Source organism: Phaethon aethereus (genome assembly GCF_964289735.1).
Source record: "Phaethon aethereus genome assembly, chromosome: 21".
NCBI classification, from domain to species: domain Eukaryota; kingdom Metazoa; phylum Chordata; class Aves; order Phaethontiformes; family Phaethontidae; genus Phaethon; species Phaethon aethereus.
The window spans coordinates 3,441,113-3,461,740 of NC_138597.1; the positions used below are offsets into that span (position 1 = coordinate 3,441,113).

Genomic DNA, 20,628 nt, shown 5'->3' on the forward strand with positions numbered 1-20,628 from the left:
AAATTAATAGTGCAAGGTGTTTAATTATTTGAAATTGATAAGAACATTCACACATGAATTTAAACCACACAAGCCATCTGCACAAGTCTGGTTTCCTCCGTATTCTGAACTTAGGCTCAAAGCTTTTAGTTCACTTCAATACTAAGCCCAAATGACTCTGCCATCTGTATCGGCAACAGTCAAGTTCAACATATAATCCGTACTGACCTGGACAACAAGTCCATGAATACCACAGGTCAACTTTCCATCACAGAAACTCCATGTCTGGGTAGTACTGCGCCGTCGATCAGGCTTTCTCAACATCAGGGGCTCGTACCTGCAACGAAAGCATGCCGCCCGACACTTAGCGGATTACAACTTGTCAGTTTTACTCTTGAGATGTGTTAATGAGGAACACTTACTCTAATTTTGTTCAACCTCATTTTCCTAATCTCACTTCTGAAGTGCTCTTTTAACAGTCTGCTGCTGAAAATATATTAGTCATGCTTTTAAAAATACTTCCAAGTCACAAAAATGATCATGAGGACCATTCACGAAGCCAGGTAGAATCTACCTGTTCCACACGCTTTCAGAATAATTTCTTTCCTTATTCAAAGAATATAATGTTAAAGTATTCTTTCAAAGACATGGTTAGAACCTACATCAGTTTCCTGAGAAACTGTATTTGCAATACCTGTTATCTGTGACAGCTGCCAGACCTGCAATATCTAAAATCATGCAAGAGTCCACAGACCGAGGAGAAGGTTTATGGGGGTTATGAGGAACTGAAGAACCTTCATGGCAAAGCATTCCTGTGCCCGTCATTCTCCAAAGCTGGGATCGTTTTCCTGGCTCCTGGTGCATAGAAATTCAACATTTAAATGAACGCAGCAGTACAAAGCAAATATTTATGTTCTGTTTTGCTATCAGATGCTTTGCATTATAATTCTTGGAATGACTTGTACATATTTAACTTCAAAGCCCTGAATTAGAAACTAGTTTGTATAAGAACTCCTAATTCAACTCCAATATTCAATGAATACGCATCCTATGTTAGCGCTGTTAGATGCAGAGCTGTATTTACAAGCTATTTTTAATCTCAGCAATATTTAAATACAGTTTCTATTTCTTAAGAGCTCCAGAAATAGAAGATTTGCCTTACAATGCAACCAAAAAGGAAGCATGCCCTACCTTGTCACTTCATTACAACATCCAACATACAATTACCGCACTTGGTTGTCTTAGAGGAATTTAAAATGTTCCTTACTACTTTTATTCCAATTCCTGTTTCTGTCACCCTTGCCCCCATAAAAGTCTTAAATGGAAGCACCACCATAATTCAGGCAACCTGAATTGGAACAACCTGTCGCTTTCATGGAGTCTGTCTCTACCCTTTAAAAGTTACCGTGAAAATGTTTTTATTTTTTCCTTCTCCCAGCCTATGATTTTACTTCAGCACAGAGCAACAGCATTCTAATAAAATCAAATGTGTCTTGGTACCTTCTTTTTCAGTACAACTCGTTGAGTCTTTGGAGAAACATCAAGGACAAGCTCTGCATATGCAGCATCCTTATTTGAAGCAACTGGTCTTACACTTGGTTCCTGTAAACTAGAAGACCAAGAAAACATCATCATGTTTATTCAGAGTAGCTGCTGCTTCTGTAGACAGAATTAGATCTGTAACAAAATCCAACAGAGGAAGCTTACGCTTCCAACATAGCCAGACAAAAATTTATGTTGTGTTTTTTTTTTCCCCCTCTTGTTATTTTTGGAATTACTAGTGTAAGCTGTCAATTTGAGTACATTCTTAAGAGGGGCTTTGATTTCTCACTGCGATTAGGAACTTCACAGGCAAAGCAGATGAATTCCAAAGAAAATTTTCTGCCTTATATTGAGGAAAGCAACAAAACATCTATCAATCTCCCATAGCTGTTTTCAATAGCATATAAACTAGCGCAAGTTTAAAATTCACAGGCACGTCATAAAGAGGTATGTCCTGTAGTCAAGTGTTCTTTATGTACCAAATGAAGTTAAGCCCCCAGATGTGACCCTAAACATCCCTGCTCTTCTGAGATGACAGTTGGGCATCAACAGCAGATACCATATGCTAAATCTTTCTCACTATGTGATAAAATATACAATGGCAAGCGGCACCTATCAAGCTAAGTTACCATGACCAAAGGAGGTGAGATACACAGCTTACCGAGTGCCAGACTCAAATTCTGACTTTCGGTATTTCTTCTGCTAACTTGCAAGGTTGACAAAAGTTTAGCTACATTTGAAAGTTTTTCAAATGGTAACCATTAAGAGAATATCAGTGAACATTCAAAATATCTTCACATATGAAGAATTACCCTGAGAAAGTATATGTAGCAGCAATATAAATGAAGTTTTCATAGTAAAGCTGCTTGCTATCTTGGAAGTCATTCATGCTACAGACGATTTCTGAGGAGCCGGCCCCCTTAACTGTCAGCATTATAAAAGGTGGTAGGACAGGTTCATCCCATGCATAATCCAGAGAGGTCATGGGTTTCACTTCAGTGTACAGTCTTGGCTCAACAACACCGTGCTGATTAAAAACAACTGGGACCTGTAATAGTTACAAAAGAGGATTTGGTCTCACACAGAAATTGTTAATCAGATTTTTTGGCTATCATTTGCTCATTTTTCAGGAGCTGATCACTGAAACATGTTCACCTCACTCCTTCCCTGCCCTCTCAATGGTTTCATATGCATTTCCTTCCATTTGGGTCTCAATTAAAGATAGTCTCAAAGGGATGAGAAATACCATCTTTGCTTTTATCTGTCATTCATGGTTCAAAATGTCTTTAGTCCCATGGTAACATCTCAAACCCTTCTAATCAAAATTAAGACGCTTGCTCAGTTTTATTTAATAGTTCAGTACCAAAATACAGAATGAGAACCAATAACTACTAAGAGCTCTGTCCCTTGCTCTGATCAAAAGGCAATCAGTAAGTTACTGTAAAATGAGCAAAGTAAATTCTCTAATTTTTATAATCACTGACATGGAAGCCCAAAGACAGAGAGAAAGGAAGTGGCAGCAGTAGCCCGAATTCTTTTTACAGGTTATTCAACTGCTGAAAATAACACAGAACAGATTACAAACTATCACCCTAGCACAATTTTCTCACCAGTAATAATGCTCTTCCTTGTAAGACTTTTAATGCATTCATTAAAGCCACAATGTTAGCACTATTATTTCAACAAGATGACATAGTTAAGTACTACCAATTTTTACTAAAAGTTCAGAAATTTACAGTTATTATATACAAATACCTCTTGCTACACACACTTTCATTTTATTTCATTACACAAGCTAGTCAGCTCCCTCTTCCAACAAATATAAAATAACTCATACTTTTCTTGGTTTTTACTAAAAAATAAAAGGGGAAAAAAAGTTATTTTTTGCTTTTACCTTAGAAAAATTGTCTATGCGGAAAGGTGGAGGTAACTGATCTGTGTCACTGAACGCAATGCGGTACGTGGCTCCTTGAAGAGTAATTTCTACTCTTAAGAAGTAACACTTTCCCAGGGTGTCCCTGAACAAGAACAAACACGTGTAAGAGAGGGAGGCTTCTGATCTGCGTTATCCACAGTCATAAGTGTTAAAAAACTACTTCTATCAAAAAATGGAAGTATGCTACAGAAGATTTACATGTAATAGCTACCTCATATTAATATGGAACGAGTTATTTTTGTTGACCTCAAAGCCCCCAGACCAAATGCAGTTTGGGACATCCATTAGTCTCACACATAATAGTTGATCATAATCGTTACGTGGCCAGTGGAACACGACGCTGGAACCAGGAAGCGTGGAGATATAGCCGTCAGGATTGGATGTTCCCTGGTAACAGAAATTAGCAAACACATATCCTATCTGTATTAATACCTTATGAATCTATGTATCTCTCAAATAAAAACACAGCAATTAATCTGGTCGGGGGATGCTAGTATTAGAATAATGAGAAAGATCCTCATAACCAGCCAACAATACTTTCAAGGATAATGTTTGTGTTCTTTTTGGTTAGAAGATGCTGTGACTAACTACAGGTATTGCAATAACAAGGAACAAAAAGGAAGCATCTTACCCGACCTCTGGCAAATTCCCGCTGAACAAAGGCAAGCTTGTAGGTTGATTTATTGTCCAATAGGTAACGGGGTGCAAATGTTACCATGCACGTATCAATATAACGGCCTCTACCTTTTTTAACATCAATACCTAGTAATAAAAACAAGTTAAAAATAGAGCTATTATTTACAAGAGAAAACAAAAGACATTTGCCACCATACATTTCATGTACCAAAAGTTCTTTTTCTTCAGTTCCTCAGATGTGCTGTTTCTGCCATACCACTGCCATTTTTTGAAACATTATTTTAAACAGTAAATGTAATTTTATGGTATCTATTATCCGTTGTTTCTCAAGACAATGTAGAGATCATAAACACTGAAGATAAAAAACCCAAAAAAACTATTTCCCATCACAAGCAAACCAATGGAACATATGAAAAATTCCTCAAAAATCGCTGTGGAGTAACTTCCAAACTGTCATTTAATTAAAAACTAAAATCTTCCGAGGAAATTGCACTTTACATACACTAGGAGCGCAAGGAAGACAGACGCTGTGCTCCTCATCAGCCTACAGAGGCACCAGAAAGCAAAAACCACAGAAGTAGCACATGGCTGAACAGCTACAGTATACAGACACTCAAAACAATCAAAGACAGTAATGTGGTGGGATTTCAAATGTACTTAGAAGTAACATTCAGGGGGAGTAAAGATACAGAAACAGAAAGAACAGTTTGTAAATGCAGTAACTAACACTCAATAAAGAAATATAAAAATAACCGAAACCTGATTTTTAAGCTAATGCAGTTCAAAATCAAGACATAAAAATTCTCAGAATATTATTTTTTGTTTAAGAATTTTCTCTGGACCCTCAAAACCTTTAACAACACATGTTTCCCTGCTGTAGTTGTTCCATTTCTGGCGTCACTGACATCATTCTACAGTATTTCTCAAATGTTCCTGTCAACACATACCAATGTTATAAATGAGGCCTGGCCGGTTTCCATGCTGGATCACCTTAAGGGCTCTGACACCGCTACCACCATCCAGGGAGAAACCCTGGCACCAGCCAGGCATACCTTCAGGATGGATTCCTTTTCCAACCCGCATTGTACATCTAAGAGTAAGAAGAAAACACACAGATTTACTCATTTAAATCAACACGATGCTGATGATCAAACACATACCCAGATACAAAAAGAACATTTGTGTTTTAATATAAAAGCATTAGAAGCCACAATAAATCTTTTCTTGAGTAATTCATTCTGCATTTCTGCCATAAGCTCTTTTAACATGTTGGTCAAGATTCAGTGACCATGTCATGTAGTAAAAGGCTTGGTAATTTTCAGACTGATTAACGACGACGACATTTGTGTGTCTTTTAAATTTGAAAGAAAAAAGTTGGAATAAATTTTTGTGATAAATTTGTGATGTTCAGTCGAGCAAAAATCCCAGAACATTTTAGATACGGTTATTTTAAATCATGTTCTTATTTCTTATTTTCATGGAAAAAGCAAATTCTCTCCTTGATACCAATTAAAGAGGCTGAAAAGTTTCCTTTCCAAAATACTGCCATTTCCTTTTACATCACTATCACAATAGCTCTGCTGCATGTGGACTTCCTACTAAGTGACTGCTACTGCTTCTCTGTTAACATTCAGAGTTTAGTATTAGGGGTTTGGAGTGGGGTTTTTTTGTGGTAACGAAGTAATTTATACAACTCGGAAGTCTCTTCAAAAAGGTTTTTGATTTTCTTACAAAAGAAGCATGAGTTCAAAACGTGCAAAACAAAACCAAAGCAGCCTGCAGACACAGCACAGCCAACCAAGGAGTTTTCAGTAGGAAATATCTGAAGATCCAATACACTTATTTCGGTATTTAGAAGCTTAATAACTTAATAGGTCATCTTAATAGGGAAAGACTTTTCCTACATGATATTCATACTAATATATCAGCACCCGATCCTCTGTAAATTACTTTCATACTTTGCAAGGTTCCTCGTGTCTGCTCTTCTTGTGGTATTACTTACAAGTTTGGCTGTTCTTTATCAGCATAACAGAACAGAAGTGGGCTGAGGCTTCTAGCAAGCTCATGCTCTTCAAACTGACCCGCAGCATCTGTTTTTGCATTATCTTGTCTGAAGATAAGTGGTAATCCTTTAAGTAAATAAAAAAATGGAGCATTAAACTACACTTTACCTTTGCACAAATTAAGTGAGAATGGTAAAAACTACTTCAAATTAAGGAATTAATATTAGCCATTAGTCTACATGCGTTCTCTCAGTTCTCCAGCTAACCCGTTGAACAGCCAGACCTATTAACAGCTGCAAGCCACGGAATCTGGTCCATGCACAAAAGGAGTTCTTGCACCTCTGAAAGTGTCAATGGATGTTAACATAAAATAACTGCAATCTAGACCTGCTGCTTTCTCAAGGCATTTCACAGTCTTTGAAAACCACAATTTTAACAGTGATCTACTCTATGTTGACTTATTTAGAGGTACAAAAGCTAATGTTTGAAAATCTGTAATATAACAACTGAAAAGTCTATGTTACCTGAATCAAACAACAGCTGCTGGAAAAAAAAAAAAAAATCCTGCAACTTTAATTCCTCTTAAGTAGTGCTTAAAAGCTCTATTTGGCCAAAAAGGAAGTGAAAACACTGCATGAAATCTTTATTGCCCAGTTTATGATTACAGGTATGAAAGAAAATACTGTAAACTTACCTGTTTTGTTGATTAACCAATATGGTGCTGAAATTAGTATTTTTAGAGAACCTTCAGCACGACATACAATCCTTATGGTCAAATTTAGCAGTCGTTTGTTGACATCATACAATCGCATCCGCACCATATAGTTTTGTGTACCAGGAGGAATCAACAGCTCTTTGCAGATTGGGAAGTTTTCTAGCAATACCCCTATGAAAACAAAACAAAATAAAACCAAACATCACCCACACAGAAACATTAGTTTCTGATAAGCGTACAGGTTGGTGTTTCACATGGCTTGGTCTTTCTGACTATTTCATATGGTTTACCCAGATTAACCTTTACATCTGCCCAGTGTAGTAACCTCTGACCTCATGAAGAAATGCCTCAATTTAAGTCACAAACAGCAAAAAAACTTCTGTAAAGAACCCTGCTTAGGGCTAATTACAGCCTTAGGCATCAGAAGTCCAGCCAGTGTTGAATAATTCCATACCATCCTCTCAACACCAAGTTTTTCTGCCAGAAAGAAAAGAGCAAAACCACCCAAAATGTTGGGAACTTATTTGATTTATTCCCTTCATTTATCACTGTTCTCTCCAGTTTCCAACTGTTTCCACTCTCAGGAAAATGAAAAAAGAGCCAAATAAGGAACAAACCAAGACAGCTGACAGATTTGGGGGAATGATGGCAATATTAGTAATTTTTTTTGGATGTGTGCACTTGGTTATTAACTATAAGAAGCCCTGCAACCTAATGAAATAATCATATAAATGCTTTCAATTTTTTTAACTTTTCCATTCTTGCACCATAGTTCCTTGTACAAGAAACAGTTATATTGAGGTATTCCTCTAGGAGGATCAGAAATTGGTATCTGAAAAAGAACCTTACCAAGCTCAATGTTCTGAGATGTATCAGCTGTGTGCAATGCTGCCTCTTTGCCAGGCTTTAGCGTCCCATTAATTGGCATTCCTTTAACATAGAACTCAAGTTCACAAGGCAGCAAGTTACAGATTACCACCGTCGGCAAGAGATAAATAGTATGCCCAGGCTGTCTGAAAATCTGTTTAGCACTGTCAGAAAATATGTTGGAAGGCATGTAATCCGGGTAATTTTCTTTCTTTATAGCCACACAAAACCTGTGAAGGCAGACATATGTGAGAATAAGTCAATGAACTTGGCGGAATAATTGAACCTTGTCTTTGTGTGTTGCATTAAATACCACAACATGCTGTAACTTCAGGACTGATAGCAAAACCAGCATTTAGAACTGCTCTCCACATAATCACTTTGGAGTTTGAGTGTGAGGTATTTTTTGTTTATGCCTAACATTAAGACAACAGGAGTTTCCTGATTTTAATCAAAGAATTAATTTAGTAGCTCAAAAAAGCTCATCTGTTCAGAGACCTAACAGAAAATTGCTTTTACCAACTTTAAAACCAACTTCCATAGAATCACAGGAACATGTTATCTACTATTACTAAAAAGAGTTTTTAACTGTTAAAGTAAACGAAAATCACGTTCTTAAACATAAAAGCTGAATGTGTCCTTTGTCCCAGTAGATATATCCTTGCTTTGGCCACGTGACACTTCAGTTTTTCATTAGTTAGGGCAAAAAATTGAGTAAGTAAACTTTCATTTTAAATAATTTGTTAATTTTCCTTCTGTGATACGTTCAAGAACAGCATATTAAGAAATGAACTATGGAACTAAGACACAGCAGTAACTATATAGTATGCAAAGGTCATTTCCCAAAACAAGTCCCATAATCTGTATTCTAGTATTTCCTACATTGAGAGTATCACTGTATCCATCAGATCAGATAACCACAAAATTCCATTAAGACCTCACTATGCAGCACCATTTTTGGGCTTAGAAGAGAGCACAGCACATTCAGGACAAAAAAATGAGTATTTGCAAATACACAATGGCAAACGACTCATTATTCTCCGTGAGAGAGACTACATAATTTAAGTCCACGTTCTATTTTCTAACCTTTTCTTTTTTACAGTAAGTATAAATATTGTGTGCTTACTTTGTATTTTCAGACATTTGCTAACAGTCAAAGGGGCTTCAAGAAGCCCTGCAGAAATACAGCAATTATGTTTCAATGCTTCTCATTCAACAGACCGAACAAAACATCCCAATAAATGGCAGCAGCTTTCATCTGCAAGTATTTTCTTCCTGTTATTTACTTTCACAGTATTTCATTTATCAGAAGCAGATAATACAGCTCACAGAGAAATAATTCGGTCTTAATTACCTGAAAAATCGGCTATTTTCAGACTCCATTGAGTGACACTCTCGCTTGCTGCTACATACTTCTGCCGTCTTCTGAACATTAGTCCAATGAATTGGAGCCTTACAGAAAAACACTCCCATTCCTTTTGGCCTGGCTTGCAAACGCCAAGATGTAAGATGTAATGGAATAGCAAAGGAATCTCCTGGCATAACTGCTGGAAGAACTACAGGTTCTGCAACCAGAGAAGAAAATACATATATCAAAACAGGCCCCTTTACTGAAAAGTATAAAATTTTCAAACAGTAAGCCTCAAATTTTTGAAGCCACATATTTTGTTTTAACATAAAACACTAGCTACTTTATGAATGTTTCAAACACCAACCTGTTGTTTTAAGTCCTATTAACAATCTGGCAGCAGATAAATTTAGGTGTGTGAATCTGAATCTGGAAGCAGACTAAAAGGTTGCTGGAATTCAAATTCTTCTCAGATGCTTTAGCGAAAAAGCTTATTTCAAAAAGACCTCATTCATTACATTTTGGGTACATTATGAGCATATCACTACATTGCTAGACTGCACTTTCTCATGCTAACACCCGAAACCTTCTAGACTACTGCTAAAAGATACAAGGTGCTACATACAGAAACAAGATTCAGTCTTTACAAGAGTCTCAGCTTTCCCTGTTTACCTGAACAATAAGCAAAAATCCTGCTGGGTTCTCTAAGCTTACCTTGCTGATCATTTTCTTCTTAACATTACCTGTTTCCCCTCCAGGGTGGTCTACTTTGTTGTCAACCATTAAAGACAGTGGTGAATCTTCTTGGGGAGGAAGCTAAAGATTCCCCATAGCGTGGAAGAAATATACAATACTTACTGTCAGGAGCAGAAGGACTATCTAGTCTTAGTTCCATTGGTGTTTCCAGCTTGTTCTTCACAATCAAGGCTGAACGGACTGTTATCACTTTCCGAGCACTACCTTCCATAGTAACTTCAAATACTAAACGAACTGGAGGCAATGAAGAAAACTGGAAGATATTTAAAAGCATTAAAAAGCTCAGGTAATGATTACATGTAGCAGAGGGACACCTCAGTTTTGAAGCAGAAACTGCTGAAGTAAAAACTTGCCAACTGAGTCCAACCACGTGCAACACCTAAGGTATACATAGTTTCATAATAATGACTTGTAATCCTGTACCTCCTCCTCAAAACACAATGAAAATAACTACTACTATTGTAAATACTACTAACTCCAATATCTTTTTCAAAACGATGTAGTTCAAGCAAGAGCAATATAGATCCTAAAAGAACACTATGCACTACCTTACTATTCCCTTATTTTATAAATTCATGGAGTTTGAATTCCAAGCCTCATATAAGTAACAGTCACCCATTATTCCTATCTGTCAAAACTAAAAAATAAGGTGGTGCTTTCTTAAAATATTCATACTTTCCTCACTCTTAGCTGCCCTTCTACTCTGGTGTTTTATCTCCTACATTACACAAAGTCATTGCCACTTCGATCCTGAAAACCACATTTTAAATGTGCTCACATGCTGGAATTCAAGACCCATTCTTCAAACAACCATTTACACTGCTGAGGAACAGTAAGTCATGTTAAATACTTGTTCTGATTTGAAAGTTCATTTTGTTCGCCTGACTTTTGTTTCCTTTTTATTGAAAAGGTTGTAGAAGGACAGAAAAGCCAGCTCACTTGCAGTATTATGCTAGTCTTATTTAAGAAGCTCTCAAAAAATGAAAATATATACTCACGTAGACTTGTGGATGTATTATATTTGTTCTACTTATTGGGCTTCCAAGCTGGGAGAAAAGTAAACAAGAAAGTTGAAGTTGTTCAAATTTTAAGATACTCTTCTCAGTTGTAATACAGAACATCACTACAGAAGAATAAGCTAAATACTTTCATCACTTTGTGCTTCTGATCTTCAATACAGCTTGGAAAACATGTCAGAACTATATTAGCAAAACCTGTTTGTAATACTGCTTTAAAAAGAAACAAAGGTGAAGGAAAAAGGTTGTTTAAAAAAAAAAAAAAAGAGCAGCTACAGAAGATGTTCCTGAACATCAATTCTCATTACTTTGCATCCTTTTCCTTCAAGAATCAAGTTACAGGGAGAGATGATGCTTTTCACGCTTCACTGTGAAAACATCAGAAACAATTCAAATAAGAGACTACTGGCTCTTGCCAGTAGTATCATGAAATTAAATGCTAATCCTGTTTTATACCAAAATGATCTCAACTTCCAATTTCTCCAGTGCTCAACAATTTACAGTAACTAGTCTCAAAACTTAACTAGTTTCAAAATCCACAAGATCATTTTTGTCACTGAGCCTCAACCACCAACTGCCAGCCTGCCCATTACTACAATTGCATTTTTTCTTCATGACAAGTATATTTTGTCTAAGCAGCCACATATTTCAACAATCTCTAGGCTTACAGGAAATTGCCAGTGTTGTTTATTTTAAGTAAATTAAACACATGAAAAGCATTCCTGCAATAGAAGAAATAAAAATAGCTGCTGAAATGCTGTGTTGATTTAAAGCTCAACCTCCGTGAGTCCATGACATTGTCACTAATATATTGGGTCTGTCATTGGAAGCTCTGACCGCTAACTGGAAAGAGGACAATCTCATACAGCAGCTGCTTTAAGATCAAAATCTTGGAGACACCATTACTCTCAAATAATGTATTCTATTAAAACTAACACTCAAAATCAGAACTTACAGTAGAAGAGGATGAGTTCTTGTCTGGTGCAGCGTATCGGAAAAACGTTCCAACTTTGTCTACTGATACTGGACTGACTTCTTCCCAGCCATTTACTCTCACTTGCAACTGATGAATTCTTAGATCATGCGTGTGCCTACCAGGTTAGATCAAGTTAAATTATTATTAAACATTATTATATGGTGTAAACGCCAAACAGTTCAAACCAAGAACATCCTCTGGGTTCTGAGAAGAGAACGCTGCTGAAGCATTAAAATAAAAAAAAAAGTCCCAAGAGTTTTTCCATTTCACAAAGACAGACCTGATTTTGCATCTGTTCAATTGTTCCACCTTCCCTAATGAACATACAGAAGTACAACTATGCCATATAAGCAAAAATAAAAGCATGCTACATATCTGTTAACAAGTTGTTCTTGTTCTTAACACTGATAACACTTAGGCTTAACAACCAACAACTGCCCCACCTGCCCACTCCTTCAGCATAAAGGACATATGATTTGTAATTGAGGCCCCTAAGTCTTTCTAAAAGCTTACAATGATCCAGTTCACATCTAGAAACGGCTACCACCAAGAGCAATATATGCTGCTTCCTAGAAAACTGATAACTTCACTTTAAATGTGAGTTTGGAATATTTAAAAACAAAACATTAACAGGAGATGTTAAAAAAATCCACCTTTTATTTAACATCTGCCAGTGTCCACACAACTATGACCCTATGTGTTCCATGTATGAGTGTGTCAAAATGCATTTCATAGCCTGGCCCCTTCACCTGTGTCTGAGTTTGCCTCTGGCTTCAAATTCAAATGGAATCTCTGCCCCCGTGATAACTTCTTGCCATTCACTGACATTATGGGCATCATCCAGCAATGTCCCATTTTCCTCAGGAACAACACCTGGACTCCCACTGTGAGACAGTGCAGCCCTGTGAAGAAAAAAAGTAACAAGTGCCTTTTAGTCTGTCTCAGTACCTTTTTAATGTTATCTGACCAGTTTTCAAATTCTGTTGGGCCTCTTGAAAAAAACTTTTTTTTTTTTGGTAGTAAAACTATCTCTCTGTCAAAGAAAAGGCTCTTAACTAGAAAGACTGGGAGTTGCCTATGTTTCTCTGCAAGAAAACAAAAACACTGAAAACAACAGAGTTTGGTTGACATGTTAGAGAAGCCAGACAAATATCGTCAAAGTGATCACACAACAGGTTCTTACCGGGTAGGTGTTGTAGTTAGGGTAGCAAACCACAGAGTGCATCCAGTATGATTTCGTAGAGCAAATGGGACAAATGGCTGCCTACGTTTTGGAGTCTTCATTTCAGCTATAAAACAGAATAAAGACTTGTCTAAATGCTTACGAGAGAAGCATTCATCAGATGCTAGCATAGGATGAGATAGCATGGCTGGAGAACCATGACCTGCACTAACTAAAGAAAAACAGATTGAAGAAACAGATTAACAGATTACTACAAAAATTTTAAAATCTAGTAACTATTACAGAAATGATACAAAGCAAACAAAGTCTTCCCCTATATCACCTCCCCCCCCAGGAACTGTGCTTAATATACATGTTCTTTTGTTCCTTCATATCAAGTCTTAGAAAATACTATGCCTCCAGTTATAACTAACATATAGAAAACCTAACTAAAAACTCAACCATAATCAGTAACCTTCCATGTACATCCAAATGCTCATAAAGTATTAAACACATATTCACTTAAGATCTATGCTCTATTTAATGTGACGAATACAGGTACCCCTCAGGTATCCCTTTAGATGGGACTTCTGTCGTCAAAGACTGAAATATTTTCCTATACTGCATAAAGCCCACTACAACAAAGTATGAATAATAATTTGAATGCAATCAAAGGTAATCTGGTTTTCTTAAAATGCTGGGACAGCAAAGCCCCAGAAGAAGAAACTTCACCTACCATGTTTGACTTTTTTCAAGTATGCATTACTAACAAGCATACAAGTGTTACTCTCATCTTCGTACTTAAAATCCTGTCAAATTCCAGTAACTTACTTAAAAAGGAAGATAAAACGGAAGATAAAAAAACGTGTGGATGTGGCGCTTCAGGACATGGTTTAGGGGACATGGTGGTTCTGGATTAATGGTTGGACTTGATGATCTTAAAGGTCCTTTCCAACCTAGTGATTCTGTGATTCTGTGATTCTGTGATAAATGGCTTTTTGTATGAGAGAAGTAGAAAGAAGGACACACAATAAATCATCTGCTTAACAAAATGTAAGAGAGAAATTAAATCTATTCCACAGAATTTATCTACAGCCACTCCAAAGGCTGACTGATACCAAGTTCAAGTACTTCATGTTTTGAGACCCATTTATCCCACTGCAACATGTGTCTAACTAGGAATAACTTAAGTACAGGTTTACAGAGGCAAGAAGGGGTAACACGGGTGGGCAGGTAAGTTTTTGAAGGACTTACTGATGATCGCATAGAACTTACTTGCAAATCAACATCAAATTCCTATATACCTTATACTGTCAATGGAGACTTAAACCTGATCTCTCTAAATCTTACAGAGAAAGATTAAATTCTTAACAACGAAAACTCTTATTGCCAACTGCAAAAAACCAAAACTTTTTAGTATTGAGCTTGACTTTACACTATTTTTTGGCTAGTCCAGACAGAAACCAAATTAACTTTTACTCTGGCATTTAATCAATTGCCAATTTATTTTTTTGAGACTTTTTTAAAAGAATTTTTGGGACTGTGGCCTGATTTTCAAAAGAAAACATAATGTAAATGCTGCATTTTGAGATTACTGCCTGAAAATAAAGACTACCATTACAAGGAGTTTTTTTTGTCATAACTCATTTAGTAATTTAGTTGCAACACCCATTAACAGCCAAGCAATAAATATTACAAGATTTTTTTGTTTGATTTGTTCCCAAAAAACACTTCCTGAAAAAATACCCAATAAAAATAAATTCTCCTATTTTTTTCCATTTTTTGGGTTTTTATTTTAAGCATCTATGAACTGTCTGCAACCACTCAGACAAAATTTTTCTAAGGGGCAGTCTGAATGGGCCACAAATGTCGATTTATAGGAAGGTTTCTGTCCTCCCATATAACAACTTTTCTACAGGGGCAATATAATTATCAAGTGTGCTGTTTTGTCTTCCGTAAATGTAAAAAATTAAGAAAAAAAAATTTACTTCAAACTGATGGTTTTGCCCAGAGACTGCACTGTCAAATATAAACCAAACAAATTAACAAGGTATTTATTAGGAATGCCTTGCCTCCTAATGCTTATTGAAAACAGACTGTCCTTCTGAAGACATCTGAATGTTTTAAGTAGCTATATATACATACTGAATCAAGCATAAGTATGTACATTGAACATACTGTTGGATATTTTTAGAATATTAAATTAAATCTTGTGATTTACGCTATTTTTAATCACAGTATACTGTCTCTCTGGAAAATGGACATTGGATAGTCAACAATTCATACAACCTTCCTCAAAAAGACAGTCCTTCCTCCATAGGATTAGTTAGGCTTCTCCCTTTTTTCCTACAGGGCCCAGAGAGGAACACAAGAGAAAGACAGAACAAAATACTAGGCAAAGCAGCTTAAAAGCAAAGTGGCTCTTATATTGTTTGCGTTTGGGTTAGTTGTTTGTTTTTAAATACAGAGGCCAATCTACCAGCAAGTCACATATACAACACAGTATTTATTGTACAAGAGTCTTCCAAAGAAGAAAAAAACCCTTTTTGTCTCTCTACTATACAGTACCTCTAGCATAGATTTGATGCTCTAGGTTAGTCAAACTGGCTGTACTCCTAGTTCTAAGGTAGACAAGAGGAAGGCCTGGCAGACAGGAAGAACAAAGTTAGCAGTTAAGAAAAAAACCACAGAGATACAGGTAAACTCTTCCCCATCATGCAGCAGGAAAGAGACAGACAGCTGGCATCATGCAATCAGTGTATGAGTCTCTACCCATTTGCTTACACTTAGTTGGCATTTGAATTGCTAAAATTTCTTGCAGAAGTAACACTGTGAGAAAAGAAGCTGAAAAGACCTGCCACATATCAAAAGATCTTACTTAGGGAGTTGTTTCACAAATATAACAGCTTTTTTTCCAGAAACTCAGTCATTTGGGTGTACAGAAAGAAAATGATCACCTCTGAACTGCACACACCCTAAACTCAACACTCTTATTTAACATTTGACAGGATAGTTACTCATTAACTGAGAAAGCGTGACAAAAAAAGGAAGGAGAATTACCAGTACAAAGTTCTCACTCAAAGCTAAGTAGCCACAAAGGTTTTTGTTTTTAAAGAATTGAAGACAAAATAGCATTTTTGTCTTCTTTTGCCACATATCTCTAGCAATTCATTGTAGGCTATGAAGACCAAATACTTATGTTTGTAATAAAGTAGACAGATGAGAATGTACATCAGGACTGTTTCAAATAAAGTGTGATTAATGAGTATCATACTCTGCCCAAAACATGGTGGATCCACCGAAGAACCCATCCAGTCTTCTGAACTGATTACATTCACTTCTTTGTCCTGTTTGCAGTAATCTTCCATCCATGACTGTTTGGTACATGTGTATTGTTCTAAAGGAATAGAAGCATAGACAGTAAATGTCTCCACGTAAACAAAGTAATTGAAGAGTATGTTAAATTCGTAACACTGAAGTCACTCCACTTTAATGGCAGAAGCATTACTTCACTGCTTTTTCTGTGAGCCACTTACATAAGTTAAAGACAAACAGCAGCTCATGAAATCAAAGCAGTGTCTTCAAAAACAAATGTTTTTATATTCTTAAGATTTTTTTTTTTTAAACTCTCAGTGTATTTCCATGTTCTTAAGATACTCCTGTGGCAATGCAAAAGCTCTGCCTCAGACGGCAATTTACCTTTCATATTAGAAGCATTTTCTAATTTTTTTCTCTATGCACATTCCTGTATAAACAGCAAGACACCATCAGAGTCCTCTGCCACAGTACTAATCATAAACTAGCCTTACTACTTGTTATTGCTAGTATTAAAAAGCATCATGAGAACTGTTAGGAACAACTGATTTGCATCTTTTCCTCCCACCTTGGCTCCCTCTTTCTGCCAACCTCACAGGCCTTGCACGAGAAAGGAATCAATATTCAAGGAACAAGGAAAGCTCTTCTTTTACATTTGCAAGTTAGGCCGTTTATATTTTTTTATTATGACCGACAAATTATTCAGATTTACATACAGAATAAGCAACAATATTTCTGGGAAATGCACACAATCATATTCTCACAACACAGAAGCTTGCATGAAGTTTGAGTTAATGATGAACAAAATATTTTGATGTCCTGAGGTGGGAATTGACAGCTCAGGTTTTCAGAGACTGCAAAACTGAAATGAGTAGCTCCCACACACACCTGTCAAAGTACTGAAACATGACGAGCTTATCAAAATATTTCAAAGTACTGTGAAGTATGGAAAGCTTTATATGAAAGCCTGTTTCTGGTTAAAAATAAATTTCAAACAACATATGAATTTGATAGCATTCATATGACCAGAGAAGGAATTCCTACTCACCTCTAAAATGTGTAGCTCATGTCTTTACACTTTCACAGTATCTGATAAAATACAGGCTGCCTAAATGCACACCTGTGTACAGTATCATGTGAAGTATGTAGGGACTTGTGCCAAATCTCCCTCCCTCCATCTATGGGACACCAGTAGGTCTCAATTAGAAATGCCTGTCATTTTCAGTACAGTGAAAATTAGACCGTACAGTGATACTCTCAGGGAATATTCCTACATACCTATCAAGACAGAGGTAATGTTTATATCCAAACGGTGTTTCGCCTTTACTTCCAGCTTCAGACGGGAAGGGTGGAGGCGGCTCGAAGCTTGCTGTTGCCAGGAGACTGAACATGGCCACGGCTCAATAAATGGCTCCCAGCCTGAGAACAAACAGAAAACATCACATGTATTACACATTTGAAGGCCACATTGGAATGCTGTTTACATACCTAAATATTTAACAATGCAACATTAATAATGAGATCCTTTACTTTCAATCTGCATTCAAGATGAACTTGTAAGCCTACAGATTTAATTTACGACCTAATACAAAGTTGCTCTAGCTCCTCAATTTGAGCCAGTGTATATTATGATGTAAGGTCTTGCAGAAATACCTTAATTCTGAGGAAGGCATTAGAAGGCAATTACAGCTTCATATTGAAGTTGGCTGGAACTAAATTCTCTGAAACAGTTTTGAAAATTACTTTCACACAATTACACATAAGTTGGCCTACTATTCAGTATCACAAAAGACAGAGGTCTAAAAGCTATTTTAAAACAACACCCAAAATATTTTTAGAAACAAAAAAACTACCTTATTACTGACAGATAATTCCTGAGGTGGTTGTCATCAATTTTGTAACAGAAAATCTCGTTTCCCAATTCACAGAAAACACATAACTAGATTATTTCTTTTGTCAGTGTCTGATCTGTATTGAGGCATAACTTGCTTTTTTATATCTAAAATACAAATCATGATGGTCGTCTTATGTTAATCCATTGTCTTCAGCCTAATCGCCTACTCTCATGTGCTTTTCCTTCCTGAAATAAGTAACAAACTGAATGCAGCAGAACAATTAAATACTAAAAAGGAGAAGTGAATACAGAGACAGCTCATTACATAACAGCCATGCTCTTGAAAAACCTTTTCATGCAATTACATTTGAAAAATTCAGTGCAACTTTTGTATCAGCGATTTCTCTACTTTCCGTATCTCTCCATCTGATATCACGTTCAGGTATCTTGTCTAGGATCACATGTTCTCACACACACAGGATCACAAAAGTCAACCTTTCACATTCCTGTATATGCATTCCATGTTGGGTGAATTTCAGGCTGCTGTAGCAGCAAGGCTGTTTTCCAAAACTCAGATAAAGAAAACAACAAACTCCCCAGTATTTCACCTGAAAGCTCACGATTGTAATAATCTCCAGAGAGGGTGAAATGAGCATAGCCTTCAGGGTTGGCTCTCAAATGTTGGAGAAAATTCAAACCTGGGAAAAAAAAAAGTTAATGTTATGCTAATGCAAAACAACCAAGTTTCCTGATTTCATAAACTGTTAAGTAAGCAACGGAAGGTTTTCTCTTGTCTTTTAAATTGAAATGATACAAAAACTGTATCGTAATACTCTTCAAACAACATTTAGAGACAGCAATGCTTTACAACATGGAGCCCCCGTAGGGTTCTCCTCAGGACAAATTCCATTTGTTATGTGATATATAAAGGAGAAGTCAGAATCTTAACCCTACAAAGACTGTAATCTTCTTAAAAACAAAACTTATAACAAACAAACAAAAACTAAAACCCCCCAAAAAACCAAAACCCAACACAACAACCACCACCAGAACACTGTCAGTTGAAATTTCAAAAGTCCTAAGAAACTACAGCATGGTGCCGAACATAAACAGTAACTGCCAGTAATTTTATGCAACTCACTCAGCAAAACAAGATACTCACGTGAAAAGGTTAACTCAGCAAGGGGAACATCACAGTCCATGCAGTCATCAATAAAGCAAATGCATATACTTTCTGCTTTTATTTCCACTCCAGAGATGAACTGAAAAGGAACAATCCCCTGGCTATCTCGACCAGAAGAACTCAGGGAAACGGATTTTAAAGGTTCAGCATTCTTAAATAACCAACTTGCTGCTTTTTTCAAGTCACCTTGGATAAAACCAAACAACCAATCATCATCTACTTTCCTATGAAATGTACTTATTTGAAAAACATACTAATCCCCTCTTTCTTAAGAAGTATAGCAGGACATCAACAGTACCTTGAACGTCTTCTATTTAATAACATAAGTATGAGAAGATTATGAACACTTTGGTATTTTCTAAGAATAAGAAATGTGTTTTGAAGTTTGCAAACCACATGGCAACATAATGTATATCTATATTAATCCTACGAATGCCTATAAATAAGGTGGTAAACATAACAGTGCCAAAGAAAAAGAATCACTTGTGTTAAAACTTCATCTTCTTTTCATGTATTGCATGTAGAAGTAGGTAAGATACACGATTCAAAAAGGGCGAGATGAAAACACATGCTCTAAAGAGAAAGACATGGATAACAGCAAGAAAGGGTATAACATAAAAGAGGAAAAAAAAAAATCCCAACTGAAACCCCCAAACAAAAATACACTCAACAGCTCACATATGACATCCCAAAAGGCAAGATGCATCTTTGGGGGGTGGGTTCTACACAGTAGAAGAACAGAAAAATGATAATGCTTAAGATTATAAGCCAACACAGAGCCAAAGTAAAAAAGGAAATACTGCCTGTGCATCAGCTACCTTACAGTCTGAAAGTTTTTACTTAATTGCAAGTTAGGCAATATGAACAATCTGCAAGGCCAACTAAGAATATTTGAGGTACCTTGGCAGATCAAAAGAGCTTTACGACAATCTTCCATACTGAATCCCAACTCCTGGAGGCGAGCCAGCTGTACCTCTGTAATTGAACAGTTAACCAATTATAAATCCTTGAAAGTTATCTACTTGTTTTCATTTCTAAAATTAAGATATAACTGTATGAAACATGGGGTTTTGTTTGTTTAAGATTGCAACTGTAGAAAAAGCATAGGATTCAGCACTGCTTTTATGAAAAAAACCCAAACCACCAAAACCCAAACCCCTAACCCATAATGTTTACATTCTAGAACTTATGGGCTGTTTTTATTCTCCTGCAGGAAGCTGGGAGTCTCAACTGAAATTCAGGGAGTACAAGATTTTTTTTGTAAACCAACCCTTCATTTAGAGTACAATTACTTATTTACTTTGAAGTCCCCACATGACTCTCAAGTGCAGTAGCAGAGCATAAAGCCTTTTTCACTAGT

The 20,628-nt window shown here is 36.5% G+C and overlaps 1 protein-coding gene across 4 annotated transcripts in view; it reads right to left on the minus strand.

Annotated features, from left to right (window-relative positions):
* VPS13D (vacuolar protein sorting 13 homolog D) overlaps window positions 1-20,628 on the minus strand; it is a gene marked incomplete at both ends in the record, with an annotated part of 103,760 nt that overhangs the window by 49,374 nt on the left and 33,758 nt on the right. For 3 of the 4 annotated variants that reach the window (XM_082009418.1, XM_082009417.1, XM_082009416.1), the window contains 23 exons: window positions 208-316; window positions 674-834; window positions 1,480-1,588; window positions 2,334-2,569; window positions 3,416-3,539; window positions 3,669-3,844; window positions 4,089-4,219; window positions 5,041-5,183; window positions 6,096-6,222; window positions 6,791-6,982; window positions 7,661-7,908; window positions 9,033-9,243; window positions 9,885-10,035; window positions 10,781-10,828; window positions 11,754-11,889; window positions 12,524-12,676; window positions 12,958-13,063; window positions 15,505-15,579; window positions 16,211-16,333; window positions 17,530-17,670; window positions 18,694-18,783; window positions 19,248-19,454; window positions 20,169-20,243. In XM_082009418.1, coding sequence (XP_081865544.1) covers window positions 208-316; window positions 674-834; window positions 1,480-1,588; window positions 2,334-2,569; window positions 3,416-3,539; window positions 3,669-3,844; window positions 4,089-4,219; window positions 5,041-5,183; window positions 6,096-6,222; window positions 6,791-6,982; window positions 7,661-7,908; window positions 9,033-9,243; window positions 9,885-10,035; window positions 10,781-10,828; window positions 11,754-11,889; window positions 12,524-12,676; window positions 12,958-13,063; window positions 15,505-15,579; window positions 16,211-16,333; window positions 17,530-17,670; window positions 18,694-18,783; window positions 19,248-19,454; window positions 20,169-20,243 — 3,272 coding nt within the window. The remainder of the gene's footprint in view (window positions 1-207; window positions 317-673; window positions 835-1,479; window positions 1,589-2,333; window positions 2,570-3,415; window positions 3,540-3,668; window positions 3,845-4,088; window positions 4,220-5,040; window positions 5,184-6,095; window positions 6,223-6,790; window positions 6,983-7,660; window positions 7,909-9,032; window positions 9,244-9,884; window positions 10,036-10,780; window positions 10,829-11,753; window positions 11,890-12,523; window positions 12,677-12,957; window positions 13,064-15,504; window positions 15,580-16,210; window positions 16,334-17,529; window positions 17,671-18,693; window positions 18,784-19,247; window positions 19,455-20,168; window positions 20,244-20,628) is intronic. The other variant, XM_082009419.1, reaches the window with a different exon arrangement.